At 48.8% G+C, this 17923-nt stretch overlaps 1 protein-coding gene across 2 annotated transcripts in view; it reads right to left on the bottom strand.

Moving 5' to 3' along the window:
- Unkl (unk like zinc finger) overlaps positions 1–17923 on the bottom strand; it is a 45443-nt gene extending 27520 nt beyond the window's left edge. For both annotated transcript variants that reach the window (XM_051168328.1, XM_051168329.1), the window contains exons 1-4: positions 17790–17923; positions 16663–16872; positions 3794–3970; positions 2044–2177 (exon numbers count right to left, since the gene is read on the bottom strand). In XM_051168328.1, coding sequence (XP_051024285.1) covers positions 2044–2177; positions 3794–3970; positions 16663–16872; positions 17790–17866 — 598 coding nt within the window. In that variant the 5' untranslated portion in view covers positions 17867–17923. The remainder of the gene's footprint in view (positions 1–2043; positions 2178–3793; positions 3971–16662; positions 16873–17789) is intronic.

The following is a 17923-nucleotide window of genomic DNA, read 5'->3' as shown; positions in this document are numbered from 1 at the left end:
AGACCAGCCTGTAAGATTATAGGTATGTACTGACCACATCCGGCTCAGTATCTGTGTCAACTCTCTGAGTCGGTCTTATCTAGGCTTATCTAGGCTACCCTTGAGTTCATCATCATCAGCGCACTGGGTGCCGGAATCACATGGTATGCGTCAGCACAATCAGCTTAAAAAATGATTAAGTTTGCCAGGTGTGGTGGCGCACACCTTTAGCCCCAGCACTCGGGAGGCAAGAGGCAGGTGGATCTCTGTGAGCTCAAGGCCAGCCTGGGCTACACAGTGAGACCCTATCTCAAAAAAACAAGCAAACAGAAGCATGAGTAAAGGACTCTAAAAATCACCTCCTTTCTTTCCTTCCTGCTCAGCTAAGTCCTGTCGAGTCAAGTCTACCCTATGGACACATGGCGGTTCTCACCTCCCATGTGGCACTGGGTCAGATGCCCACTTGGAAGAGAAGAGCAGATCCTGCCAACAGGGAGGAGGCTGCTGAACAGAGCAGAAGGGTGATAAAAACACACAAAGCCAGACATAAAGCTGCGGCCACACCATCCTCTAGCTGAGTATCACACCCTGTCCCTGTCTCCCTCTGGAACAGGAATAGGTGGTGTCCCCTCTCCTTTCCCAACACCTACAATGTTACGATAGGCACAACTTAGCAGCACTGAGCCAGGTGGGGCAAAGAAGAGAGTGTAGTGTGAGTCCCCATGGGGCAGACAGCATAGCCGGGGGATCACAATAGGAGGCAGACACAGTCAGAAACAGCTCACAGTCGTGCTGTTAATTTATGGTGGCCTCTGGCCCCTAGGTGGATTCATTTTATCCAGTGAGGGAGGAAGACTGCAGAAGACAACTCAAAAAAAGACTATCTGCGATCTGAAAGCACTGTTTATAAACTAAAAAGCCCAGAAGCCAGGCCATGGTGGTGCACGCCTTTAATCCCAACACTCGGGAGGCAAAGGCAGCAGAATCTCTGTAAGTTCGAGGCCAGCTTGTTCTACAAAGTGAGTTCCAGGACAGCCTGGGCTACACAGAGAAATGTTGTCCTCTAAAAACAAATAAACAACCTTTACAGACCATGTAAAGGATGATGGGTAACACACATGACTATCCTTGAATATTGAATTTCCTTTCTGGGTGAAGAGAATGTCCTAGAATTAGGTAGATCTGGTGAGTCACACTATAAATGCACTAAATGCAACACAACTGCTCACTTTAAAATGGTGAATTGTGTGTGGGTGTGCACACATCCTTGAGTGCACAGGTGGAGGCTAGAGATTGACATCATGTCTTAACATTCCCCCATCTTTTTTTTTTTTTTTGGGTAGCTAGGAGTGTTTGCCTGCATGTGCTAGTGCCCATGGATGCCAGAAGAGGGCATCAGCTGCCCTGGCACTGGAGTTACAGACTGTTGTGAGCTGCCATGTGGGTGCTAGGAATCACATGTTGGCCCTCTTAAGAGCAGACAGTGTTCTCAAGTGCTGAGCCATCTCTCCAGGCCCTATCATCCTATTTTGGGGAAGCCAGAGCTTACAGGTTGGCTAAACTGGCTGGATGACACGCCGTCAGGGTCCTCCTGTCTCCTTTTCCCTAGTGCTTGGATTACAGACCTGTACTGTAACACCCTAACTCAGACTCCCACACTTGTACACGAAGCACTGTGCCCACTGAGCCATCACCCTAGTCCCTAAAGTGGTGACTCATGCATATTTACCACAAAACAAGACTTCACAACTGTCATTCATAGAGCCTGCAGGGGACATGGGTTCTGAAGCTCCAAGGGACTAATCCAAGGACAGACAAACATCCCTCAGACCCACAGCCAACCAACACAATCCAAAAAGACACTAGATGGTATGATGGGTTGCCAGAGGGGCCAAGAAACTTGGCCACCTGTTTCTTAAATGGCTGACGGTCAGCAGTGGACTGAGGAACCTTGCTTTTCCATCTGATCCTCCTGTGGGTTATGTTAAGAACTCATGAATGGAGCAGGTACTGAGTCAAGGCCTTGGCACTCCCCTGCCTGCACTGCAGCAACCCCAAGCTTACCTTGCCACCGAGGATCCTCACCCAGGATCTTCTCAATCATGGCCTGGCTGGCCAAGACCCCGGGCTGTAGATCAGGCACACCATCCCCACCACTGAGCTGGCCATTCTGCAGGGCTTCCTGGGCCTGAAGCTCCCTGCAACCAACGACACAGCAGTTATAGCCTGGAGGTGGGGCAAGCCAGCAGAACTGCTGCTCCAGAGCCACTGCTCCAGAGCCACTTGGCCGGTCACTTCACAGGCACTACCAGACCACAGCAGCAAGCGGCAGGCCCAGCAGCCTTGTCTTCGGACACCAGTTCTATCTCAAACTGCAATTTCGAGAGCTGGTTCATTTAAAGAGCATCTGCCTCAACTCCCTACCCACTTGCCTATTTTAGACAGTTTTGTTGTGGCACTCCTGTCCTGGAACTTGCTGTGTAGACCAGGCTGTCCTGACACTTAGGAGATCTACCTGCCACACCTGGTTTTTGTTTTGTTTTACTTTGGTTTTTTTGAGGCAGAAAGGAGCTCACTCTGCGCTAGCCCAGAATGTCCTAATACTCACTACGTCACCACGTATCACAGACCAGGCCTGAGCTCCCGGCGGTCTGAGCCTGCCTCAGCCTCCCAAGTGTGAGGATACTACAGGCGTGAGCTCAGGAAGGGTCTGCTTTCCACAGCAGCCGGGCACACAGGGGTTCATTTGTTTAGACCAGAGGTTCTCAACCTGTAGGTCGAGGCCCCTTTGGCAAACCTTTATCTCCAAAAACATTTATATTACAACTCGTAACACTAGCAAAATTATAGTTATGAAGGAGCAATAAAAATAACTTTATGGAAGCCTGGCGGTATCGGTGCACACCTTTAATCCCAGAACTCGGGAGGCAGAGGCAGGCAGATCGCTATGAGTTCGAGGCCAGCCTGGTCTACAAAATGAGTCCAGGACAACCAAGGCTACACAGAGAAACCTTGTCTCGAAAAACCAAGGGGGGAAAAAAAAAACTTTCTGGCCGGAGGTCACCACAACAGGAGAAAACTGTAGTAAGAAGGTAGTGAAGCACTGGTCTAGATAGAAGTGTTACACCTTTGTTCCTGTTTGTGGCTCACAGTGTATGAGTTCATAGTGAGAACAGACGGGGGAGGCCAGGGCTGGAGCCTAGTCAGTAGAGTGTTCGCCCAGCATGCATGAGACCCCGGGTTGATCCCATACACAAAACCGGGTATGGCGGCAAACTCTGTATTTTTCTTTCCTTTTCTTTCTTTCTTTCTTTTTTAAAATTTATTTTATTTTATTTTATTTTGGTTTTTCCAAGACAGGATTTCTCTGTGTTACCCTTGGCTGTCTTGGACTCACTTTGTAGACCAAGCTGGCCTCGAACTCACAATGATCTGCCTCCTGAGTGGTGGGATTAAAAGCGAACCTTTTTTTTTTTTTTTTGGTTTTTCGAGACAGGGTTTCTCTGTGTAGCCTTGGCTGTCCTGGACTCACTTTGTAGACCAGGCTGGCCTCGAACTCACAGTGATCCACCTGCCTCTGCCTCCCAAGTGCTGGGATTAAAGGCGTGCGCCACCATGCCCGGCCTAAAAGCGAACCTTTTTAATCTTAGCACTCAAGAAGGACAGATAGTTTGAGTCCAGTGTGGGATACATAGGAGATCTTGTCCCCAAAATAGTAACTCATTAAAACTGGGGCTCAGAAAGAGATGCTTTGAAACAATAATGCCAGAAGTAGCAATGGGGCCTGCTGGTCCCTAGGAAAGCACCAACTCACCTGATGTCACACACAGGTGGCCGGAGGTCCAGGGGCCCATGTGCAAAGGCACAGTGCAGCCCGTTCTTCACACAGTGGCCCCGTGCATCGGTCTCATGAATACATGTGCCTGTCTTGTAGTAGCGCAGGTGGTACTTGCGCTCCGTGTCCCCAGTCGTTCGATGCAGGTAGGGGCATCTGGGAAGCAGAAGGATGAATACGCTGACTAGTTCTTGTGGACTTAGCTGACCCTGAGCTCCACCTGCCTCCCGCTGGCCCTTGAGGGGTGGCCGTTTCCACATTCCTACACACCTGGGTGCTCTGCTCTTAATGACTATCTGTCCCAGACTACACAGACACAGACACAGAGACAGACAGACAGACAGACAGACAGACACACACACACACACACACACACACACCCAGGCACTCAGACCAAATCTAATAACATAGCAGAAAAACAATCAGGAAGGGCGTCCTCTTTAGCTACTGCTTTGGCTGCCTTCATCTCAGAATCATTTGCTTGCCAACATGGTACGCTTCGGTGTGCACTGTCTTCCCATATTTTACACCATGCTCTGCCACTGGTACTGGTCAGTTTCTTCTCAACTTGACACAAGCCACGGTCATGTGGGACAGGGAACGTCAATTGATAAAATTCCTCTATCAGACTGACCTGTAGACAAACCTCCGGGGCTTTTTCCCCCCATTGATAACTGATGTGGAGGTGCCAACCCTGGTCAGGCGGTCCTGGGCTGCATGAGAAAGCAAACTGAGCCAGATGGTGGAGTGCACACCTTTATCCCAGCACTCCAGAGGCAGAGGCGAGTGCATCTCTCAGTCTGAGGCCAGTCTGGTCTATAGAGTGAGTGCAGGACAGCCAAGGCTGCACAGAGAAACCCTGTCTCAAAACAACAATAACAAAAAGCAAAATTGAACAAGCCACAGAGAACAGTATCTTTTGGGTTTTTTTTGTTGTTTTGTTTTGTTTTTTTGGAGACAGGATTTCTCCGTGTGACTTTGGCTATCCTGGACTAGCTTTGTACACCAGCCTGGCCTTGAACTCAGACATCCGCCTGCCTCTGCCTACTGAGTGCTGGGATTAAAGGCGTGCACCACCACTGCCTGGTGAGAAAGCAGTATCTCTTTTTTTTTTCTTTTTTTAAAGATTTGTTATTTATTTATTATGTATACAGTGCTCTGCCTGCATGTACACCTGCAGGCCAGAAGAGGGCATCAGATCACATTATAGATGGTTGTGAGCCACCATGTGGTTGCTAGGAATTGAACTCAGGACCTCGGGAGGAGCAGTCAGTGCCCTTAACCTCTGAGCCATCTCTCCAGCCCCCAAGGAAGCAATACCTTAAGCAGAGTTTTTCTAGGGTGTCTGATTCAGTTTCTGCCTCAAAATCTGTCAGTGATGGATTGTGATGTAAAGTGTGAGCCAAATTAACCCTCCAAATTGATGTAGACTAGAATGTTTATTACAGCAAGAGAAAAGCTGACTAAGGCATAACCCTTAGCTGCTAGGCCAAAATCCATGACATCAGAGAAAGACAGCCATTTTCTGTTTTTTCTAGACATGGTTTCTCTGTGTAGTCCTGGAACTTGTTCTGTAGACTAGGCTGGCCGCAAACTCAGAGATCCACTCACCTCTGGGATTAAAGGTGTGCACCACCATACCTGCCTTCTTTACTGATTTTTATTTTAGTTACTTTTTAACATATTGTTGAGGCAACTTTAAGTCAGTGGTTTACTTTTTTTCCTGGAAGTACTGGGAACTGAACCCAGGACTGTGTTCATGGTAAGCAAGTGCTCTACCACTGAACTACAGCTCTTGCCTCCTTTACTGATTTTAAAACAAACATATCTCCCCAGGAGAGAATTAATGTGATTACAAATAAACATTAAAGGGCCATCATACAAAGAGTCTGGAATGACAGGAGGCAAAGCAACTGCCAAAGCTGTGCCCACCTCTTCTCTCAAGATGAGAGGTAATGTTTCCTGCCTAGTTTGAATTTTGAGACAATACACACCAGCACGTGTGACAGGCTGGCCTCACACTTGCTATGCATCCCAAGCTGGCCTTGAACTCTTAACTCTATCTCTACCTCTCAAGTACCAGAATTACAGATATATGCCACTATTCTTGGCCTTTACCTATTTTTTTTTTAGTAAAATTTTTAAAGTTTTTACCTTTTTAAAAAATATTTTATTACACTGCTTATCTTGTGTGTATGTCCAGCATCCCCAGAAGTCTGTTCTTTCTAGGACTTAACTCATGATGTTGTTTCATCTCAGGTACCTTTATCCAAGCCAGTTCATCAGTCCTGAACTCGATTTGCTTTTTGTTGTTGTTGTTGTTTTGAGACAGGGTCTCTCTGTGAGGCCATGATTGTCCTGGACTTGCTTTGTGGTCCAGGCTGGCCTTGAACTCACAGCACTCCACCTGCCTCTGCCTCCCAAGTGCTGGGATTAAAGGCATGTGCCACCACTGCCCGGCCAGTCCTGAATTTGAAAAACATTTTTTGGACAGGAACTCACTATGTAGCTCTGACTGGCTTGGGACATCTATGTAAACCGGGCTGGCCTCAAACTCAGATCCTCCTGCCTCTGTCCCCTGAGTACTGGGATTAAAGGTGTGTGCCACCACTCTTAGACTGAATAAATTTGTAAAAAAATTTTATTTACCTTTATTTTATGTGCATTGGTGTTTAACCTGCCTGTATGTCTGTATGAAAGTGTCAGATCTTGGAGTTACCGACAGTTCTGAGCTGCCATGTGGGTGCTGGGATTTGACCCTGGAACCTCTGGAAGAGCAGTCAGTGCCCTTAACTGCTGAGCCATCTTTCCAGCTCCAAACAAAATTGTTTTTGTTTTTATAGTTTTAGGTTTTTGTTTTGTTTTGTTTTGTTGTTGTTGTTGTTTTGAGACAGGGTCTCTCTATGTAGCCTTGGCTGTCCTGGACTCGCTTTGTAGACCAGACTGTCCACAAACTCACAGAGCTTTGCCTGCCTCTGCCTCTTGGAGCTGGGATTACAGGAGTGCGCCACCATGCCTGGGCTGAATAAAATTCTTAAATGTGCACTCCTGTCACGCACACAAGGTAGGGGTGGCCTCTGAGCACACATCCTGGTGTTTTCAAGGACACCAGGAATGAGGAAAAGGCAATGACAGTAGACAGACAGCTACAGACCTGGTCAGAAGTGCCAAGGCAAGACCTGGCAAAGAGAGATAGGGCAGTGCCACAACAGGCCAAGGCCATATACTCCCACAAGAGTCATGAACAACCCAGAGAAACGGGGAAGAGAGCAAAGAGGCCTCGTACTGTGTGCAGGGGGGATGATAACAATACTACAAACAAGCCCTCGCCTCCACTTACAGCCCACATTACCTCTGCAGTCACCAGGGATGTCTCCATTCCAGTGCTGTCATTCTAAGGTGGGAGTCCAGAGGCATAGGGAGAGAGGGCCCCACACTGCAGAGACAACTGAGCCACCCTTGTCCATCCTCCCAGTTTTACACTGAAATCTATGTCCATCCCCATGAGGTTTGCTCTGACGTGAGCTGAGGGGCACCTGGATTCTCTGCTCCAGGACCATTGCCATGGCAACCAGAGCACTGCCTGAGATTTCTTCCAGGGCAGCCGCACTCCCACTGCCTGGCACTCTTTTCTGCTTGGCCAAGCAGCCACTGCCCACTACTCCATGACCTCACAGGTTGAGCTTAGACCAAATGTAAATAAAATGCCTTGATAATGGGCAGGTCTCGATCCCAGCACTTGGGAGGTAGAGATAGGAAGACTGCAAGTTCAAAGCCTATCTGATTTACATATGTAATTCAATGTAATTAATTAAATAATAAAATTCAAAAGCTAGCTGGCTTTTGACATGTAGAAGGTGTGTCTTAAAAGAGACCGTCAGCCTGGTCTACAAAGAGAGTCCAGGACAGCCAGGGCTACACAGAGAAAACCTGTCTCAAAAAAAAAAAAAAAAACCAACCAAACCAAACCAATCAAAAGAGATCTTTAGGGGTTACTGCACACAAAGACACAGGGACTTTAGACGACCCAAACAGTCCTTCCAGGAACATCCTCCAAGAGACTTCAGCTTGAACGAGGCAATTTACTGACAACAGGCTTATTTTATGTTGATGTGTCTGTCCACTAAGCTGAGTCCACAGCTCCATCTTTCAGGATCTGCCTCTTGTCACCTCTTCTGTCCCCTGCTCTTGCTGGGCTCAGAGGCTAGAGCCTGTTAGTCGTGGGAGCACTTGTTCACGTGTCCCTTGCAAATCTCAGCTCAGTACTCTGATTATAATTCTACTAACCTGAGTACTCTGGAGCCACCAAAGAGCATGTGTTGTCCAGCATGCGCTTACACCGCTCCTACAGGTGGCCCAGCCACCAGGGCTGCGCTTACACCGCTCCTACAGGTGGCCCAGCCACCAGGGCTGCGCTTACACCGCTCCTACAGGTGGCCCAGCCACCAGGGCTGCTCTTGCTTCTATTCATGGCAAAGGCCTGGCAGTGCACACCCATCCTACAGTCCAGCTTTCACTTACCTAGGCCTCGCAAGCTTTTATTGTTATTTATTTTTTGAGACAGGGTCTCACTATGTAGGCTTGGCTGTCCTGGACTTTGTTAGGCTGGCCTTGAACTCACAGAGATATCTGCCTTCCTTTAGCTCCTGAGTGCTGGGATTAAAGATGTGCACCATCACAATTAAGTCTCCCACAAGTCTAGATATGAAACACTTTGTAAGGGTCTTTCCACACAGGCATCCTATGTAATAATTATGTGACACACACCACAGCCATCGGAACAAGGCATGAGGCTCTAAGTCTTAGAAATAGACAATCAAGGGCTGGAGAGATGGCTCGGAGGTTAAGAGCACTGACTGCTCTTCCAAAGGTCCTGAGTTCAATTCCCAGCAACCACATGGTGGCTCACAACCATCTATAATGTTATCTGGTGCCCTCTTCTGGCCTGCAGGTGTACATGCAGGCAGAGCACTGAATACATAATAAATAACTTAAAAAAAAAAAAAAGAAAGAAAGAAAAGAAATAGACAATCAAGGGCTTGAGAGATGGCTCAGAGGTTAAGGGCACTGACTGCTTTTCCAGAGGTTCTGAGTTCAATTCCCAGCAACCACATGGTGGCTTACAACCATCTGTAATGTGATCTGATGCCCTCTTCTGACCTGCAGGTGTACATGCAGGCAGAGCACTGTATACATAATAATAAATAAATGAATTTTTGTAAAAAATTAGTGAGTCCAATTTTTTAGTATAAACAAGACAAATTGAAGCTTTTGGCCAGTTACAGCAGCGGGGACAGTGCCCCAGTCAGAAAACAGCCTGCACACAGTGTGTGTGGGTGTGTGTGAGAGAGGGAGGGGGAGGGAGGGAGAAGGGGAGGAGGAGGAGGAGGAGGAGGAGGAGGAGGAGGAGGAGGAGGAGGGTGGGCGAGCGGGCGGGCCATGCTCCTGGCTCCCTAGAAGGAGCCTGCCATAGTTCAGGAAGACATACTCACCTGACTTACCAAAGTGATGTGCACCTGATCCCATGGAGGCCCCACACCTGGCCTCACATCAGAATGGGAACTTCTGTCCTGTGTGCCAGTCCCATTTTCCTCCCCAGAAACTACCTCAAAGAGAGGTACTGAGTGTGGTGGCACATGACTTTAATCCAAGTGCTTCAGAAGCAGAGAGATAGGAGATGAGCAGGTCTCTATGAGTTTGAAGTCAAAGCCACACAGTAAGACCTTGACTCAAGAAAACTGAGGTGGAGTGGGGTGGGGAGCCAGGACACAGAGAGACAGACAGACAGACAGTGACTGACTTTGCTTGCAGCCCCAGGAGCACCTGTGTTGGAGGTGCACAGGTATGACTGCAAGCCCACACCACCTGCCCTAGATGCTTCGTAATGGGCCTGGAAGATAAATCCATCTCTAGCTGGTGAGCTGGTCAATCTAAGCAGGTCATGTGAAGCCTGAATGCCAATTGCCATGGGGGGCCAAGCCCATCCACACATGACCCAGAGTGACCAATCCAGGCCAATGCTGGAAAAAGGTGATGTACACCAGAACAGAAGGCAAGCTGTCAGCCAGGATGGGAGACCCTTTGGGGCCAAGCCTCTCAGTGAAGTATTTGGTAGTAGTAGTTACCAACGGACAGGCTGGATGGGGGTCACGGGAGGAGGCGGCACGACCACTGTGGTGGTTTGAATGTAACTGGCCCCCAAAGGCGCATAGGGAGAGGCACTGTTAGGAGGTGTGACCTTGCTAGAGAAAGTGTGTCACTGAGGGGGGGCGGGCTTTGAGGTCTCCCATGCTGCTCAAGCTACACACAGTGTCCTTCTCCAGCACCATGTCTGCCTGCATGCTGCCAGGTTTCCTGCCATGACAATGTAACTGAACCTCGGAAACTGTAAGGCAGCCCCAGTTAAATGTTTCTCTTTATAAGAGCTGTTGTGATCATGGTGTCTCAGCAATGAAACCCTAAGTAAGATACCCACCAACCAGCAAAGAGTGTAGCAGGCATCTTAATGATAAGACTGCTTGACAGCAAGCTTTCCCGAGGTGTGCGTGTCCACAAGGGACAAGTAGGAAGACTCTACAGGGAGAGATGACAAGAGGGAATGGAGGAAGGTGCTCCGTGAGGTCAGTGACGGAAGAGGGCTACGGAGACACGGCGGCAGAGCTGCCCGTCTAGAGGTGCCCGCTCTCCTGCAACACGCCCGAAGCCCAGGGATGGGCCCAGCCAGCAGCAACACTAACTGGATGCTCATTTTCCCACACACTGACTAAAGCGGCTCTGCTCTGAGAAATGGTGCTGTTTTAAACTAATGGATTTGTGGGCCCGGGCATGTGGCTCAGAGGTAAAGTCTAGCTTTCTTGATGACCTGGGTTCTACCTCGAGCACTATAATGAATAAATGTTTATTAATTGTTTGATAGTACTATGGCGAAAATAAAGAATTTCAAGGCCCTGAAGTGAAGGGAAAGCCCCACCGCCATTGCTCTGGAAGGTACTAGCCAACTTACAGTTTCCATGGCAACCCTGCATGAACCAGAATATGCAATTCAATAGGAAAAGCTCCAGCCATTGGACATGTGCAGCAATGAGGAGGTCCTTCTCAGTAATTACTAAGCAGAGATTCCTAATAGAGGCAGCCTGCTGACCGCCTCCTGGAGGGCAAATCATCCCAACAAAAACCTTTCCGAAGACGAAGCACACATGCACACAGAACACAAGCTGAGCAGCAGACAGGCATCTGGATGAGCCCCATTCAGGTTTCCTAATGACAAACTGCTCCCTCCTAAGCCTGAGTTAGCTAACACGTCTAACAAGTGCACGTGATTCATTACCATTTGTGCACAGCTAAGGAGGACCACCCGTAGGTCGCAGCACACTTCACTCCAGTGAGAACGGACACCCTGTGGATGCCCAGCAGTGACATACTCCCAACACCAGGTTTCAGAACTGCAAACTGCCCTAGGCTTTTTTTTTTTCTTTTTAGGTTCACTTTATTGTATGTGTATGAGTGTCTTGCCTGCATGTTTATGTATGTAACGTGTGTGCCTGGCACCTGCAGACTTCAGAGGAGTGTCAAGATTGCCAGGACCTGGAGTCCTAGGTGGGTCGTGAGCTGCTGTGGATGCTGGGAGCTGAGCCCAGGTCGTCTGGGACAGCAAGTGCTCTTAACCACTGATCCAATCCTGCGGCCCAAGACATGCTTTCTTTTTACAAATCAAAATGATCACTGGTGAACACTAGGAGATCTCCTCAGGCCATGCTCTGGGACCAGGTCAGCCAAGGCTGGTACCATTAGTCTCCTGTATTCCTGCTCTAAGCTCAGGGAGCAGTGGCTCCAGGGTGACCAAGAGATCATGGAAAAGCAGGAACTGAGCCCAAGTCTTAGCCAGACAGTCAGCTGTCTTCTAAGGACATGTTCAAAGGGGCCAGTTCAAGAGGATGTAAACAGCACAGCTTTGGTAGATTAAATACCACAGGTGGTTGTATGCCTTTAATCCTAGCACTTAGAAGGCAGAAGAAGAGTGAGCTCTGTGAGTTCAAAGCCAGCCTGGTCTGCATAGTGAGTTCCAGAGTAGCTAAGACTACATAAAGATTATGTGTAATATATATGTGTGTACGTACATATTATATGTATTTAGTATGTGTGCAAGCATGCCATGTGCCAACGCACATGCACAGGAGTCAGAGGATAATTTGTGTGAGTTTTCTCCTTCCGTTCTGTGACTCCCAGGAATAAAATTTAAGTCATTAAGCTTGGCAGCAAATGCTTTTACCCATTTAGCCATATTGCTGGCTCTAGAACAACACTGTAACTGAAGCTCGGCAGGCTCCACGATTTATCTAGTGTGGCCCTCAAGCTACATTAACAGCAACTCTATATCCACTAAAAACCCTTCTGTGAGGGGCTGGAGAGATGGCTCAGCAATTAAGAGCGTGTACTGCTTTTACAGAGGATGCAAGTTGAGCTTTCCAGAATTCACACTGGATAACTCACAACCATCGAGTTCCAGACGTCTCTGGTCTTTGTGGGCACCTGAACACTCATGGGCACATACCCATACCCACACACACACATACATACATACACATACGTGCAAGAATACACATACACAAATACACTATTAGTAATACAAGCCGGGTGGTGGCGGCGCACACCTTTAATCCTAGTACTCGGGAGGCAGAGGCAGGCGGATCTCTAAGTTCGAGGCCAGCTTGGTCTACAACCTGAATTTCAGGACAGCCAGGGCTACACAGAGAAATCCTGCTCTGGAAACAAAAACAAAAATAAAAACAGTGAGTGGTTAGCATTTATGAGAGTGCAGTGGCGCATGCCTGTAATCCCAGCACTCAGGGAGGCAGAGGCAGGCAGATCAAGGCCAACCTGGTCTATAAAGTGAGTCCAGGCCACCTAAGGCTACACACAGAAACCCTGTCTCAAAAAACAAAAACGAAACTCCCTGGCCTCAGTATTTCTGAAAAATAAAGGGAAAAAAGTCTTAGTTTCTCCATGTTTGACAGAGTGGGATGTTTAATGGGGTTTTCTTGAACCACTAGCTCCCAAATAATGGCACAGAAAAAAAAAATTTTTTTTTTTCTGAGACAGGATTTCTCTGTATAGCCTAGGCTGTCCTAGACCTACTTTGTAGGCCAGGCTGTCCTTGAACTCACAGAGATCCACCTGCCTCTGCCTCCCTGAGTGCTGGATTACAGGTGTGCACCAGCATCCAGCTTGACCCAAAGACCTTCTATTAATTATGAAAGCTTGGCCTTGGTTTAGGCTTGTTCCCAACTAGCTTATAACCTAAATCCACCACTTATAAAACCTACCTCTGCAACGTGGTGGCACCTGTTTCTTCCTCTCTGATTCTGACTGGTGAAATCTCATGCCTTTAATTATTTCCCAGAGTTCCTCTCTCTGCCCAGATGTCCTTCTTATCCTCTCCTGCCTCAGCTACTGGCTTTCAACTTTTTATAAACCAAGCAGAAGGTGTTAGGAGTGTTTACAAAATATGGTGCAGCCATAAGAGTAACAATACCAAAGTCTGGCCTGTGTCAGATCTCAGCATTTGAATATACAAAGACAATCTTTATACAGCGCACAAAAACACCATCTCAACAAGAGTGCATCTTTATAAAGGAAAGGCCACAGGCCAGAGAGGGGGCTCATCAAGTGAAAGCGTTGCAGCTAAGCCTAATGACCTAAGATCGATTCCAAAAACCACACTGTGGAAAAAGAGAATGGATTCTCTCTAGTTGTCCTTTGACCTCCACATATGTACCTATGCGGCTGTGTGCACACAAACACACACATGGGGGGCGGAGGGGGAAAGAAAGAAGAAAAAAAAAAACAAACAAACAAAGATGGGACTGGAAAGATGGCTCAGTGGTTAAGAACACCACACTGTCTGCATGACAGTTCCTACACCATCCATCTCTGGTCTCTCGAAACTGCTCCACACCATTTACCACATTTGCTCTCTCCAGGCTCTCATATTCATATCCCTCAGAACCCTAGACCACACCCCTCTCAGTGCCACGTGAGGCAGGGTGTTACCAGTTGGTGATGACCATGCACGCCCACAGGAGGCAATTATCAGCTGTGGACATACTAACACCCAAACTAAAATCCTACACTTGGATAAAACAAAAACATACTTACATAACTGAGTTTACAAAGAAACCAAAACTTTCAATACAGTCTGCAGCTCCAGTTCCATGGGATTTGACACCCTCACACAGACACACATACCGGCAAAACACCAATGCAAATAAGAGACAAAAGAAAAAAGAAAAGAAAAGAAAAGAAAAAGAAAGGGAGGTCACAATGCCAAGTGTGATAAGACCTATAGCTCCAGCCTTGGGACTGAGGCAGGAGGGTCAGAGTTGAAGGTCAGCCTATACTATAAAGAAAATTCCTATTTATATTAAAAAAAAAAAAAAAAAAGCCAGGCAGTTGGGAGGCAGAGGCAGGTGAATCTCAAGCTTGAGGCCAGCCTGGTCTACTGAGTGAATTCCAGGACAGCCAGGGCTACACAGAGAAACCCAAATGGAAGAGGGCTGGCTCTTGGCTTCTCTCCCTAGTAACATATATATGAAAATACCTATATTTCCCGCATTAAAAACAAACAAATAAACCAGCACCACAATTTTGTATGACTATTATGACAATTTCACAGGTACCAGATCCCTCCAAAGTGTCAAGAGACCAGGCCTTCAAGACAGAGACTACTGCACTCCAGAAGCAGAGGCAAGCAGATCTCTGTGAGTTCGAGGCCAGCCTGGTCTACAGAGTGAGTTCCAGGACAGCCAAGGCTACACAGAGAAACCCTGTCATAGGGGAAAGGAGGAGGTGGGGAAGACTGCTACCTCCCCTCTGGGCAGGAAGCAACTACCCCCTGGATCCCCAAACTGCCCAAAGGAAAAACTTAACACCTCCTGATGGTATGCTCCTCCTCCCTCTGAACACAAAGTCTAACTTGGACTTTCTGTCTTCACATTTCAAAATGAAGACATTTGGGGTTAGAGAGATAGTTTAGCCAGTAAAGAGACTTGCCTTGTGAGCAGAGAGACCTGAGTTTGATCTCCAGAACCCTCATAAAAACAAAAAACAAAAAACAAAAACAAAAACCTGGCCACAGCGATACACACGTGTAATCCCAGTGCTAGGAGTAGAGACAGGTGATCCTGGCACTTGCTGGCACGCCAGGCCACCTGGCCTACTTGACCAGCTCCAGGCCTGTTAGAGACCCTATTTTAAAGTAGGTTAGGAACAACACATGAGGTTAAACAATAAACTCTAATCGTATGTGTACGCACAAGAATATGAGCACCTCCCAGGCAGCAGTGGCGCACGCCTTTAACCCCAGCACTCGGGAGGCAGAGGTAGGCAAATCACTGTGAGTTCGAGGCCAGCCTGGTCTACAAGTGAGTCCAGGATGGCCAAGGCTACACAGAGAGACCCTGCCTCAAAAAACGAAACAAAACAAAAAGAATGAGTACCCAAAGACATCCTGTACCTGCACACACAAGCACATGCATGCACATAAATAAAGACATCTGTTCATAACACCATTAGGAAACTTGTAAAATATAAACCAACCCAAACAAAACCTTGACTTATTAAAATGTGAAAGTGTTACATAAACGACAATGTGCAAATAAAACAACTTTCCTACTATTTTTATTTTTTTCAAAAGCAAATGAGCTAGGAGTGTGTCTCAGTGGTGGAGTGTGTGCATATGTGCAAGGCCACCAGTGTCATTCCACATCCAGGACACTATTAATAATAAAAAGGCAGCCCACCCCTGTAATCCCAGCACTCAGGAGGCAGAGGCAGGTGCATCTCTGTGAGTTTGAGGCCAGCCTGGTCTACAAAGCGAGTCCAGGATAGATAGGGTTACACTGAGAAACCCTGTCTTGAAAAACAAACGAAACAAAACAAAAACTAAATTAATTAACAATAATAAAAAGCTAAATTCTTATCAGAATAACAGTTCTGATACCCTTCTTTAAAATACACAGGTAAACAGTGGTGGCCCACCCCTTTAATCCCAGCACTCGGGAGGCGAGGCAGGTGGATTGCTGTGAATTCGAGGCCAGCCTGGTCTACAGAGCGAGTTCAGTATAGTCAAGGCTACACAGACACCCTGTCTCAAAAAAATGAAAAACAAAACAAACAAGCAAAAAAAAACCAAAAAAAAAAAACAAAACAAAAAAAAACCCACAGATAAGCAGCAAGGAAACATTCCACACTTACATGTGAGCAAGTACTAGACTGAAAAGTAATTGGTAACACAAAACTGTTTTAAATCAGGTAGTGCAAAACATAGGCCAATTTTAAAGTAGAGCATTGGGTGGATAAGGGTGGGAAGTGAATCAGCATCAGTTTGAATTACCAAAGATTTTATCCTACAACGCACATACATAGTATTTCAGGGAACTAGCCTACCAACACAGAACCCCTCTCTCTCTCTCTCTCTCTCTCTCTCTCTCACACACTCACACACACACACACACACACACACACACACACTCTGTCTCTGTCTCTCCTGGTCCCTGGACATCCTGAGTAAAACTGGGGTTCCCTTCTACAGGTAGCAGGTGTTAAAAAGAACTAAGGAGACCAGCACAGTGGCATATACCTTTAATCCCAGCACACCAAGGGAGCCCAGACAGGTATCTCTGTGAGTTCGAGGCCAGTCTGGTCTACATAGAGTGTTCCAGGACAGCCCGAGCTACATAGAGTCACCCTGCCTCAAAACAAAAACCAGAATCCTCAAAAAACCTGTTGACCAGAAAGTCAACGCCTGTCCTGGGAGGAGGCCGGCAGCCACCCACCGGAGCCCCACTTACTCGTCGCCGTCGGGACACAGGCCGGTGGCCTCATCGTACTTGGAGCAGTATACGTCCGGGCTGTAGTTGAAAGTGCCATCGCGCCGTCGGAGCGGTCTGCGCCGGCGCTGATTTAGGAAATGCCAATGGAAACAGGTGAACGGCCTGTGCTGGCTGCACTTATGCTGCAAAAACAGGGAGCACTGCTCTGTCCTAAACTCCTTTAGATACCTAAAAAGACAAACAGCGTTGCGGGCCGCAGCCGCCACCGGCTGGAGGCCCCTGGGACGCGGAGGGGCAGGGTCCCAGGCGCGAAGCCCCCCACCCCGAGTCCATCTGACTACCATGGCCCGGACCCCGGGTGCCATTCCCCAATTCAGAGACCAGGCAACTCCAGACAGCTAGACACACTCTCCGTTCCCTGACACCCCCCCCATACCACTTCCCCAGTCCCCAGATAGGAGTCCCCGACACAGGCATAGACCTCCTCCTAGCGTTCCACCCCCAACTCAGACCCCTGAGAACTCTGTACAACTAGACTCCATTCTCCGCCCCCTTCTAGTCCCTGACCCCAGGCGCCATCTCTCAATCCTGAGTCCGGGTCTCTCCGACTCCCGCTCCACTGCCTTCACCGGTTCCAGATGGACCGCAAGCGCCACCCACCCACACCAGGCGCAACCCCTCTTCTGCGCCGCAGAAACGACCCCCAAAGCTCACAGCCCCGGCGTCCACCCGAATCGAGGGGCGGCACCGCCCCCAACCCAGAGGCCATCCCAGACCCCGGGCGCCTCCTCTCAACCTCAGGCGGCCACTGCCCGCGTCCGGATGGCTACGCGTCCATCTCCAGCCCAGGCGCGGCCCTGAGCCCTAAACGCAGGCGCTGTTCCCAAGACTCCGGTCTGGCGCGCCGGGTCGCTGGAGCCCGAAAGCAAGCCCAGCCCCGAGGCCCGGGGTCACCGAAGACCCTGGGCGCCGCCACTCCACCTTAGGCGGCGGCCGGCGCCAGGACGGCGTGACCCGCGAGGGCTGGCGGCGGGGGCGCGGGCGGGGCGCACCCTCAGCGGCGACACCCGGGCCCGGGGCGCGCGCGGGCCGCGCCCATGCGCCGCTGCGCCCAGAAGGCCACGGACCGCAGCCCAGGCACTGACCTGTAGTGGGTTGGTTTCTCGGTCTGCGGGGGGGACCCGCTCAGCGCCGCCGCCGCCGCTTTCGAAACCGACGGCATTTTCAGTCAAAACAATGCAGCGCGCATGCGCCGCGCCGGGCGCCCCCGGATCTCCCC

Source organism: Acomys russatus, chromosome 25 (genome assembly GCF_903995435.1).
Source record: "Acomys russatus chromosome 25, mAcoRus1.1, whole genome shotgun sequence".
Classification (NCBI taxonomy): domain Eukaryota; kingdom Metazoa; phylum Chordata; class Mammalia; order Rodentia; family Muridae; genus Acomys; species Acomys russatus.
This window is presented reverse-complemented; position numbering and strand designations above follow the sequence as displayed.